The 12,099-nt window shown below is 28.6% G+C and overlaps 1 protein-coding gene across 19 annotated transcripts in view; it reads left to right on the plus strand.

Moving 5' to 3' along the window:
* LOC123263674 (glutamate-gated chloride channel) overlaps positions 1-12,099 on the plus strand; it is a 168,465-nt gene that overhangs the window by 85,554 nt on the left and 70,812 nt on the right. For all 19 annotated transcript variants that reach the window (XM_044726600.1, XM_044726598.1, XM_044726602.1 and 16 more), the window contains exons 3-4: positions 5,461-5,631; positions 8,483-8,571. In XM_044726600.1, the coding sequence (XP_044582535.1) occupies positions 5,471-5,631; positions 8,483-8,571 (250 nt within the window). In that variant the 5' untranslated portion in view covers positions 5,461-5,470. The remainder of the gene's footprint in view (positions 1-5,460; positions 5,632-8,482; positions 8,572-12,099) is intronic.

Consider the following 12,099-nt stretch of genomic DNA (forward strand, 5'->3'; position numbering starts at 1 on the left):
TGATTGCTTAAAAAAAATGAAATCATAACTTTGTCTCTTATAGCGTCAATAATTGGGGCTTTTACCTTATGTACTTTTGAAAAATGTAAAAAAAAATAATTTCTTTAAAAGTTACAAACCAGAATGATTCTTTAACATGAACAAAGTTTATAAAATTCTAATGAAGTTAAATTTTAGGGGTGGGTACTTTTTATCGAGTTTGCCTGTTAAGTGTTAAAAATCAACCGAATCTAGTAGCACAGTTTGATACTTTTTGAGGATTATGCATGACGCAGATTCACAGTTATAACTCTTTTATAAGGCACTTAAAATTTTATAATCCACTTATAAATTCAACGAGTTGCCTTTCAAACGGAGCAGACCACTGAAATAAAAAAACAAAATTGATTCAAAAATTTCACTCTTGTTTTAAGATATTCATCATCTTAATTTGAAAAATTATGATGCAAGAAACCCGACTTCCATTTATTATCAAAAAAAATTTGAATAGCGCTGACAGCGCTTTTTCAATTATTCTTCATGTATTATAAATATTATGATAAATATGAAAGATAATGAGCATGATATTATATATAATCTTCACACAACAAAGACTTGTATCAATCTTCACTAAAAATGACTAAAAATATAAAAAGCTATGATATATTTTCAGAAGACAGCAATGAAATATTTGAGCCAATTAATTTTAAAAATAATAAGAATATTTTCTCGTTGAGGAAAATTTAAAGCTAACTATTAATATGAAAGTATCGTAATATTCGAAATTTTGTGGATGAAATTAATAATTTCTAATATATTATGACCACATATTTATTACTATTGTATACAGAGCCAACAAATTTATAGTTATAAGTATAAGGACTATTGAACAAAAACATGCCAAAAATGAACAATTTTTATCACATAATTTATTTAAATAAATTATACAGGGTGTCCCTAAATTACTGTAAGAGTTTTTAAGAAGGTATAGAGATAGAAAATTTGAATCAAAAGTTCCTGAACGATTTTAAAAAATTTGCATTGTATGTAATGAGGCAAGTAAAACAAAGTATTTAAAATTTGGAATTTGTTCAGTCACCGAAAGGCATCGTATTTGAATTTTATATATTCGCTGGATTATATAACCTTCTTTGATGACATTCTTTGTTGATACATTAATAAATACGAAAGCAGTCGGTTGAATCATTATACGACTAAGATTATAAGACAAAAATTTAGGTCAAGACCTTTCAAATGATATAAAATTTAACTACATTAATCCCGTTTAAAGTAAAAATAAGTAAAAGAGATTATTAGGTGACTGAATGGTAGTTACGAACAGTGTCTCGGATAGCTTAACCGGTAGAGACATTGGCACGTAACCAAATAGTCCGGGTTCGAGTCCAGATCATGACCTTTATGATGATACCAAATTTTATTACAGAAACCCATTTTATGATAAAAATATGTTCATAAAAAATTTTCTTTGAAAAAAAAATCTTGAATCAAGGACGTCCTTTTCAACAAAATGTGTTTCTTGAGTCGAGAGAAAAGTTTTTGAGACAAGGAATTATTCTTGAGCTAAGATTTTTTTTGTCTTGAATCAAGTTTACTTATTTATCAATGTACAAAAAAAAATAAATTTTATATGGCGCGAAATTAAAATCAATTCATAATTTCTTCGAAAACTTACGATAATAAGTTAGCTATTGCTGAAAACTATACGAAGCCTTGAAAAAGCACAAAGACGGATCAAGATCTTTTCAATGATACTAAATTAAATAAAAAACTTCTTCATAAATACAGTGACTAAAGCTAATGGCATACGCTTTAAAATTCAGTGAGCAGAATTAAATGATCATGTATAGTTTTAAAGTCATTTGGAAAAAACTCGAAAAATTTTGATAAAATCAAAAATGCTTTTTAACCACCCACATCTTCCAAACGAATGGTCCGAATTGGTTAATTTTTAACTTGACCAAGATTTTTGTTCATCGAATAAATCCGATAAATTTTATCAAGACTTGTCACAAATCACGGCCGTTACCATGCAGACAAGACCGATTTTATCACACATATATAGAAACTTTCGAGCTAATTCTACTTTTTGCCATCACTCAAAACAACAAAACATAACAAAATTTGATATAAATGTTAACATAAGTACCTCTGCAACAGGCAGATTTTAAAATCAATCTACCTAAAAAGAATAAAGAACACGTCATAACGTTGTAAGTCTTCACAACGAAGGTTAAAACATCACTTTGTTAAAGCTAATCATTATTCATACACATTATCAAACACAATTATTAGTATTACTCAAAGCAGAAACCATAAAAATGTAATCTGAACAAGCGTAAAAATAGTCCCTATTACTCGATACTCGACTCGGTGATCTGATGTGGTAGATGAACTCGAGCAAAAAGCTAAAGTAAATTGTTTGACACAGTATCAAGCAAGCGAGGGTTACAAGAAAATTCCGCATCAATGAATTCACCGCAACTTTCACAAAAGATATAAGTTACGGCTGATATATATAATACATAACTATGCATTTTAAGTCTTTCATCAATTTCTCAAGAACTTTGGTAACATAATAACTCACCAGGATACGACACTGAAGAAAATTTTAGGCGATTACTTTGTTTCTCTCTTTTTCTTTGTTACACTCTACTTGATGTCTGACTTTGAGTAACTTGTTTACGTCTTAAGCAATTTCGATGACGATCAATAGAATTAAACGAAACTTTTCTCCTTATAGATTGATTCGAATAGTATACTGAAAAAAAAATTCACTTGAATCAAGAAAAATATTTTGAAGAGTTTGATCGTTTTGATTAAAGTAGAAAAATTCTCAAAATAAAAAATTTGATCGGCTTAAGTAAATTTTTCTTTATTCAAGAATTTTTCGTTTTGATTCAAGACAATTAAACTCTTCAAAATAATTTTTTTCGTTCAAGAATTTTTCGTTTTGGTTCAAGTTAATTTTATTTTTTTTTTTCGAGTATTGCTGCGAAAAAAATTTGTTTATATTAGCCTCTGACATGATTTGATAGCTCCATATTTATTCCCTGACATGAAAATTGGCCATATATGTATATTAGGATGGCCCAAAAAAACCGACTATTTTTTTTTTGTCTCGAGTGAAAAAATGTTAGTTTTTGATGTTTTAAGAGCTCTCTCCTAAGGACAGCTTAAAAAAAAATTTTTGAGGTCGCTCCAAATTTTTTTAAATTTCAAAAATCGTCAAAAATCGAATTCTTTTTTTTTTATTTTTTTTCTCGTTACAGTATAATTTTATAGACTAAAAAAAAATAAGTTTCTGAAAATTTCAGTTCAAAATTTAAATTTTGAAAGGTCGCTCATAATTTTTTTCAATTTATTAGTGCATTATAGTTTAGATTTTTTCGAGCGACCTTTTACTATTTAAATTAAAATTCCATGCATTTTTTTTTATTTAGTACAATAATCGATAAAAATACATCACGAGATGAACTAAAAATCAAGCACAATATAGAAAACATAACGTTTTTTTTATTTAATAATTTTATTCAATCAACTGCTAGGCGTGGGTTCGAATCCCAAGCTGGTCTTAGAAACCAGCTTGGTTGAGATTTAACCCTTGCCGCGTAGGTTAAGATTTTCACAAACCAAAAAGACCCCACACGGAAAAAAGAAAACTCGAAAAATTACAGTATATAATGCAACGTGGCGCTTCGTGATGAAAACTGGCAAAATTACAGTTTCAGATTGTAATTATTACAGATTTTGTAAGAGTTACATTGTAGAATGTAATATTTACATTGCAAGCTCTGAATATTAAATTAAAAAATTGAATTTAGAAAAATGTTATTTCAAACTGTAATTTTTCTAGTTTTGATTACGACGGGACCGATTTTACATTTTATACTTTAATTTTTCGAGTTTTCTTTTTTTCGTGAAACGTACCACTCCCAACAGTTAAAGTCGGCGATATGATTGGTGTGCGTCATTGTGTATTTCAATTTTTTTAAAGTCCTAGTAAATAGATTTTACGGATTTCATTAAAAGTAAAATATTTTGCAACCACGCAAACTAAATACGTTCTAAAATTTTTTTTTTAATTTTCAAATTTACAATAAAATTTTTTTTAATTTCCGAAAATCAAATACAATCATATCGGTTACTTGAATTTTTTAATTTTTAACTTCCCGCTAAGAAAATTGAAAATTTTAAAAAATCGGGAAGTTATTGGTTTTACCCCGTTTTTCGAAAATCGAGTTTTCATCAGATCTCGACGTTTTGAGGTCCTAAGAAGCTTTCCTGACTATTCCCGCGAGGGTGTCACTATGTCTGTATGTATGTGTGTGTGTGTGTGTGTGTGTGTGTGTAAGTATGTAAACCTCATAACTTTTGAACCGTTAAACCGATTTCATCGCGGTTGGTGCCATTCGAAAGGACTTTGCCAAACTTAGATTTCCTGTTAATTTGAACCGATTCGGACCGATAGATTTTGAGAAATTTGGAGAAATCTAAAAAAAAGTAGGAAAAAAAATTTTTTCTGAAGTGGTTTTTTTGGGATAACTTTTAAACGGCTCAACCGATCGATTCCAAAAGCTAATCAGCTTTCAACCTTAAAAAACCACGTCGATCGCCGCCAATCCGGTCAAAATCGGTTGATTCGTTCGAGAGATATCGTGAACGAAAGAAAACCGAAAAAAGTGTTTTTTCAGAGTTACTCCGAAATTTCTAGTTTGACCAATTGAAACTTAGACATTATTTATAAGGCTTAAAAAACTACATAGAATGCCGCCAACCGCGTAAAAATCGGTTCATTCATTCAAAAGTTATTGCGGTATGAACATTAAAAAAAAAGTGTTCTATGAAACTTCTATCAGACTTTTGAGCTCAAAGAGCTCAAAAGCATAGAAAAGGTATCTTTTTGAGCTCGGAGAGCTTAAAACAACACACAGATTGTACTTTTGAGCTCGAAGAGCTCAAAAAAGCGGCCAGGTATTAACGGAATGGCCTTTAGGGTCAACCGTTTTCCTAATTTTTTTATTTTATATCTTTTTGTAAAGAAAAAAGAAATTTTTTTTTCCCATTAGTCCTATGAACGTGGACTTGGCGCGATTTTTTTTACAGTGAAACTGTTTTTGTTCGGATTACTATTTTTGTCTCATATATATACTGAATATCTTTATATGTATATATTTCTCAATCCTTTCCTACCAATATCCTGTTACGTGAACGTGGAACGCTTCACGTAATAATTACCGTAACTCCTATTTGTCTCATATATATCAGGAAATAGATATATATACATATAAAGATATACAGTATAGCCAGATATGAGAATTGGAACAGATTTTTTAAAACCAAGATAATTTAAAATTTTTATTTTGTTACAGTAGTTTTTGTCCCAGTACATAAAAACACAGAGATTAAACTTTGTGTTATAAATGAAATGGACTTTAATATCATAAATGTTTTGTGTTTCAGATGACATAGAATGGGTTGGGTGGCGCTAGGGCGGCGTGCGGGTGGTAGCAGCCGCTTATCACCCATCCTCTCGCTGTCTCTCGCCTCCCTTGTAAGCTCCTTACTATTCACTACCCTCTGTGTCCTCACCCTAGCTCTCACTTTTGCCACCTTCGTACGCTCCGAAGACATGTACGTATTCAATTTTTATTTTATTAATTTAATATTAATTGTGATTACTGATTACAATATAGTTCATTTGACTGGTATAAAAAATTTACTTACATACCAAAATTTTTATAATAAATTAGAGTTATTTATAGTTAGTTGGAAAATGTTATTGAACTTTTATGCAAATGAACAAAATAGATATAGGGTGATGCATATATATTATGGATTATAGTTTAATCATTCATAGATTTAAATTAATAATTCTTAGAAGAATATTAAATTTTGGTGATGATTGATGATATTAATAAACCCGACTGCGAAAGTTTATCATTTTCATATATAGAAGTTATATTTTGTTAAGCAAAGCAAGGTTAATATAATGGTTCAGAATCGAAATAACACACTGTACAGGTAATTTAACTGCTACCTACGGCTTTATCATAATTGACCCACCGGCAAAATATCTCTGACATCAAATTTAAATATTGTCATGATTGTTATCATTGTACGTAATAATAATGATTATCATCAGGTCAATCATTTATCATGATTATAAAGTGGGCAAAAAAATTATTTTTTTCAAGCTTTATGTGAAAATAGATTTGTTTATAATGTTTATGAAGAGTTTAGCAGTAAAAATAGCATAGTATGAAGAAAGAGCATGTAAATTATAATTAGATTTAAAATTAAAAAATTTTGTGAAATTATGAAACTTCAAAAAATAATTATTATTATTGTTTTAAAATTTTAGGTGCTGTTTCCGAAGTTATTTTTAAGCAATATTGATTTATACTGTCCCATTTTCAAAATCCTACAAAAATTTTTGGAAAATGTTCAGATTTTTTATTTTTAATTATTTGAAATTCTTCAATATTTTATATTTTTAAGACTTTTTCTAATCATTACATTAATTACAACTTTATTAGGATTTCCTTAAGGGCTCTTTCTAAAGATTTATAAAAATGATCGAAAACTTTCTTTTTTTAGAATTTAGAAACTTTTTTAGAATTTGAAAAATTTAATACCGATATTTAAAATTCTAAAAATCACTTCAAAGTTTTTTAATTTTCATAAATACGGGATAAACAGCTATTAATTAACATAAGGTAGTAATAATTATTTTTTTGACGCATATTTTGTGTCCTATTTAAATTCTTCAATGCAAATTCGGATGAACCAATCTATTTTTCATAAAATAAGCGGAAAAAAATTGCCAGTTTTTTGCGCCACCCTACTTATCATAAACAGAAAAAAAATTAACTTGAATCAAGTGAAAAATTCTTGAACCAAGAAAATATTTTGAAACGTTTCATTGTCTTGAATCAAGACGAAAAATTCTTTAATCAAGTAAAATTTACTTAAACCAAGAAAAATTTCTTAATTTAAGGTAGTTGGCGTGGTTAAGCCATACTGTCGGAAAATTCTAAATTTTTGTATACTTATTAAGGACATGATGATACAATTACTTTAAAAATTTGAACTCGATTGACCACCTATAACCTAAGATGAATTCAAATAAAAATTGGATATTCAACATTGATCGCATACGCTCTCTTCAGTTTTGTACCAGTTTCTCAGTTATAAAAAAAAACTAACTGTCAGAAACTTTAAAAAAAAACTGACATTTTTTTGTCTTTTTTGTCTTTTAATGTATTTGTTGTGAATTTAAAAAAAAAATAAAAAGTTTGGAAAATCCAAAAGTGCACGCCTCATAACGCTCATTCATTTTTTAAGAAAAAAATTAATTGTGTAATTGATTAAAAAAAAAAATTATAATCAAGTAATTTCTTGCAGAGTATTTTTTATTTTTTTTTTTTTTAAATATCGGCGCCCTTTTTTTTTGTCATATGCGCACGCAGTCTAAAAAAATCTATCTTGATCAAGTGGCGCCATAGTTTTCCCGTGACAAATAAGAAAAGTTCATTTGGCTTTGTACGGTTGTATCGTAGTGAATTTTAATAAAAATTCAATTAAAAAAAAAAATACGTAAACTAGGCTACTGATATGAAATACGGACCCAGTTCATCGAATTCTTAAACTAATAAAAAAGGTCCGGTTTTGAAATATCAATTTGTTCGGGAGTAATCGTTGGTACATCCAAAATGGGGTGACATCCGGACGTCCACGTAAAATTTTTTTCAAAACGTTTTTTTTTTTTTCAAAATAGCAACATGAAATGATTTTAGAAAGTAGAAGATGGTTTAATTTAAGTGGTTTTTCGGTGTACATCTACTTATATCATTGTATAACTGTAATATGGTTGTGATAGAGACATTTTAAGATCACAAAATTGCTTGACCTTGATGAGTTGAGTATAAAGCACAACCTCACGCGCTATGAGGCGTGCAAAAAAAATTTTTGACCGTCTAATTAATTATAAATAACAGATTAAAGTTCAACAATTTATGAAAAGGTATATATTTGCGGAGTCGGACAGAAACAATTCCTATTCTTTCCCGCTTCATAGCATTATTTATATTTGTAAATAAACTACCTTTAAGAATTTTTTTTAGTCAAATCAATATAATGAAGTTTGTCAAAATTATTTACTTTATACAAGTAAATTTATTTTCTGCGCAATAAACTCGATAGTATAAAAACATTAAGCGTACTTTTATCGGGAGTTGATTAAAATTCGGGTATGTTTTTATAGATATTTTGTTATTGGGTCAAATCTTGTGTATTGCTATAGGTATACTTACATATGTGTGTATATGTACACAAGAAAGAACAAATAAAGGTATTGTTCCAGTGAAGCCGCAGTCGGGTAAAACTAAAAAAAGTGAAATATAAGACAATTGGAAAGAATTAATTGGATTTGATGTTATGGTGGGAGATGGGGTATGTTGGTTATTTGACGAATATGTTGCAGCTTTGAGGAAGGAAAATCAGACAAGGAAATTCTGGACAATTTGCTGCTGTCGACGCGCTATGACAAGCGGCTTCTTCCGCCGGTCCAAGGTACACTACGGCCCCCACCCCATACTCGTCAAGATGACTACATCCCTGACCATCTTGATTCACCCAATGACCAACCTAACCAACAACCCGAGCACCATCTCCGACACCATCGGCACCAAAACCATCACACAGCACGACACAACCACAGTTCACTGCTTACGTCTCGTCGAAAGGGTACCTCATTGAATCTGATGAAAAAGCAGAGCGAATGCTGCTGATAAAGTTGATGACGGCCAACACGTATACACACGAAAAAAAGACATTATTAGCGCAACATTTATTTCGTATACGTAGACCAACAATCCGCACGCGCGCGAGCCTTAAAACGTTCTGAATATCTTGGAATTATTATTATTATTATTTCCTGTAGTAGTAATGGAGGAAATTCACTGAATTACCCCTCATTAGCGTGTCAGGAGTTGAAGTTTATTTATGAGAAAAAAATTAACTTCCTGGAAAAAGGTTAAAGAAAACCTTAGACTGCCTTTTTAATATTAATAAAGATTTTAAAAAAATTTATAAAATTTTTTTTTTATTTTAAAAAAATGTGTGCCTAGAATTATAATGAAAAGCATAGAATAATCTCCTGTAAATCTTTTTTCCTGCCGGAAATTACGAGTTATGAACAAAAGAATTTTAGCTTAAGGAGGTTCGAGCGAATCTAATGTGAAAAATAATTTCCAACTTTTACCTTTGAAGCTAAGTATACGTATAAATAAATACGGCATTTATCTAATCCCAAAATTTTAAAAAGATTTACCGTTTAGTTAATTGGATATTAAATTTCAAAAATCACATTTTTTATTTCCTTATACACGGGCTCATCGCGGACAAATTTTAGTCGAGACTTTAATTATTTTTTTCAATATTAACCTCCCAACTTTAACGAATAAAAAACTATACACAAGAAACTTCTTATACTGAGCCCCAATACACAACTGCTTAAACTATTTTTAGTTAAAAATAGGCTTAATAGTCATCTTGATTCACTTCAACTCAGAAAACAGAAAAAATATTTCGGACAGTAAACGTTATTTTCAAACCGCGAAAAAAAAAAAAAAAAATTAACAAAATTTCTTGAAATGTGATTTCACGGAGGAATTACCTTAATTGTATGAATTAACATTTGATATATGACCATATTGACATGTACAAAACAAATTAAATCGATAAACAAATTACATTATCACAAAATTCAAATCTGTTTATAACTACTCCGAAAACATATCATAATAAATAAAATATCGCTGAAAAGCATATGAAACCTTGAAAATGGACAAATTTAGGTCATGACTTGTTTAATAATAACAAAGTTAACAGAAAAAATTCCATTTTATCATTAAAATATTTCAGAGGCGAAATTTTATTAATTTTCTAGAATTTATAAATTATTTGATGCATTGAATTCTTACCAAACTTTCTATAAAATGTTCTTCATAATTTCAAAAGAGCTTTACATCAATTGACTAGATAAATTTTATTAGATTTTATCAGATAAGTTCTTTTGAATCAAGTGTAAAAAATTATGTTTTAGTTCATTTCAATCGACTGTTTTTGAAATTCAGAATTAATTAGCTAATTAACGCTACATCATTTAAATTTGCACATATTTTAAATTCCGTTTTATTTTGACCTAATAACAAACTTCATGATTAAATAATCGCAATACATCATTTAAAAAAATCTCAAATGCTATCTTTAATTACTATAATATGATTTTAATATTGCGTTTCGGAGACTACTCCCTGTTTCATTGTTATGAAAATCCATTACGCTAATGAGGGTGAAATATAATTCAGATGAAAAAGAGTCTATAAATAAAATGAATGAAATTTATATCGGAATATAGGTGCTGGTGCTCGAGCGGCATTCAGCAGAGTCAGCTAGGATTAATTAATACAATAATAGCATTGATATTTGAAGTGATTTTAAACGTCGATTTAATTTTATGATACAGGATTAAACGGCGTGTACGCTTGTTCACTAGCATAATAAATATCGTACTATTTAAAATCATAAATCTTGTTGTTAACTCTCACTTTACAACTGATTATAAGTAAACTAATAAAAAAATTATCTTGATTCAAGAAGAATAATTTTTTAGAGAAACTTATTTTGAAGACAACCTGTTGTCACGCTTAAAAAATATCTTGTCATGAATCTCGACATCTTGACTCAAGAGACCAATATCTTCAATTGATAACTATTGGCACTTGATTCAAGAGTATATTATATCTGATCGATATAATCAAATTCTTCACTCAACTAAAATCTTTCAAAACTAAAAATAAATTTGTTTTCTTTCGGGATTTGAAAAGGACATTTAAGTTTGTTCGGACAGTACCCCGTAAATCACAATAAAATCTAAATTTTTTTTTTTAATAAAATTAAAAATTTAAATACGAAAATTCATTATTATAATTTAACCGTTACCTATCACTATTATTAATTGGATTAATTAAATAATTTAATTATCAAAAAAAATAAATAGCCAACATTTGACTCAAGTATTTTTTTACAAAACATAGACCTGACAACATTGCGCTTAACAGCTTTTTATATTTATCTCGCTGTGTAGTGTTGAGATGAAAAACATAACCCATAATCATTCACAGAAATTATTAAAATTCGAAGTTGGCGCGTTCTATTCTGTGCAACGTTGCCACACTGCGCTGAATCACGTGGTTTATTTATTTTTAACTATGATGGACTGATATTTTCGTGAATTTCTTGTCTTTTGCATTAAAATATCTTTAAAAGCCTTCGTCAGAAAATTTTCATTTTATTTTTAACGTATTTTACGAAAGTTGATTAATCGCAATGGAAGTTTTTTTTTTAATTTTTATAATAGATAGTCACATAAATCGATATATGTGCATCACGCCAATATTCTCTATAGGCTAAATGTTAAATTTCTATTTTTTAATAATTTATTTAAGGATAACCTTTCATCAAATCTATTCCAAAAAATTAATTTAGACGTATGTGATAGCAATTCATAACATATCAAAAAATTAGCTTTTGATCTTTGCAAGTGCATTTATGTCCGAACAACCTTAATGCATTCTATTTCGAATCAGATAACTTAACTTTCAAAACTCTGATACGATTCGATTTTTTTTCTTGAATACAGTTTTCACAAAAAAAAAAGTACAAAAAATTATTTTAAGTTTGACTTCCACTTTTTTTCAATTTTTTTTTTTTTTATATACTTTTGTTTTTGGTATCGATTTCTATAATGCCTTGATTTTTCTTGTAAATTTCTAAAATGGTGTGTTGAGAAATAAGCTCAGTATAAAAAAAAATTTTTTTCAAATTAAAAAGAAAATAGAAATTAAAAGAATAATGCTTTGGAAAACTTTGAGAAGTTATAAGAAATACTAAGTACTTTCTCCTCAAAATTCATATTTTACCAAAATTATGAAAATTTTTTTATCAAAAGATAAATACATCAATAGTTCATCACTAAAATTTCAGATCGATTCACCGCACCGTTTCTGAGTGATTAATTTTTAAAATTGCTTTTTT

This window comes from Cotesia glomerata, linkage group LG4, assembly GCF_020080835.1.
Source record: "Cotesia glomerata isolate CgM1 linkage group LG4, MPM_Cglom_v2.3, whole genome shotgun sequence".
Classification (NCBI taxonomy): domain Eukaryota; kingdom Metazoa; phylum Arthropoda; class Insecta; order Hymenoptera; family Braconidae; genus Cotesia; species Cotesia glomerata.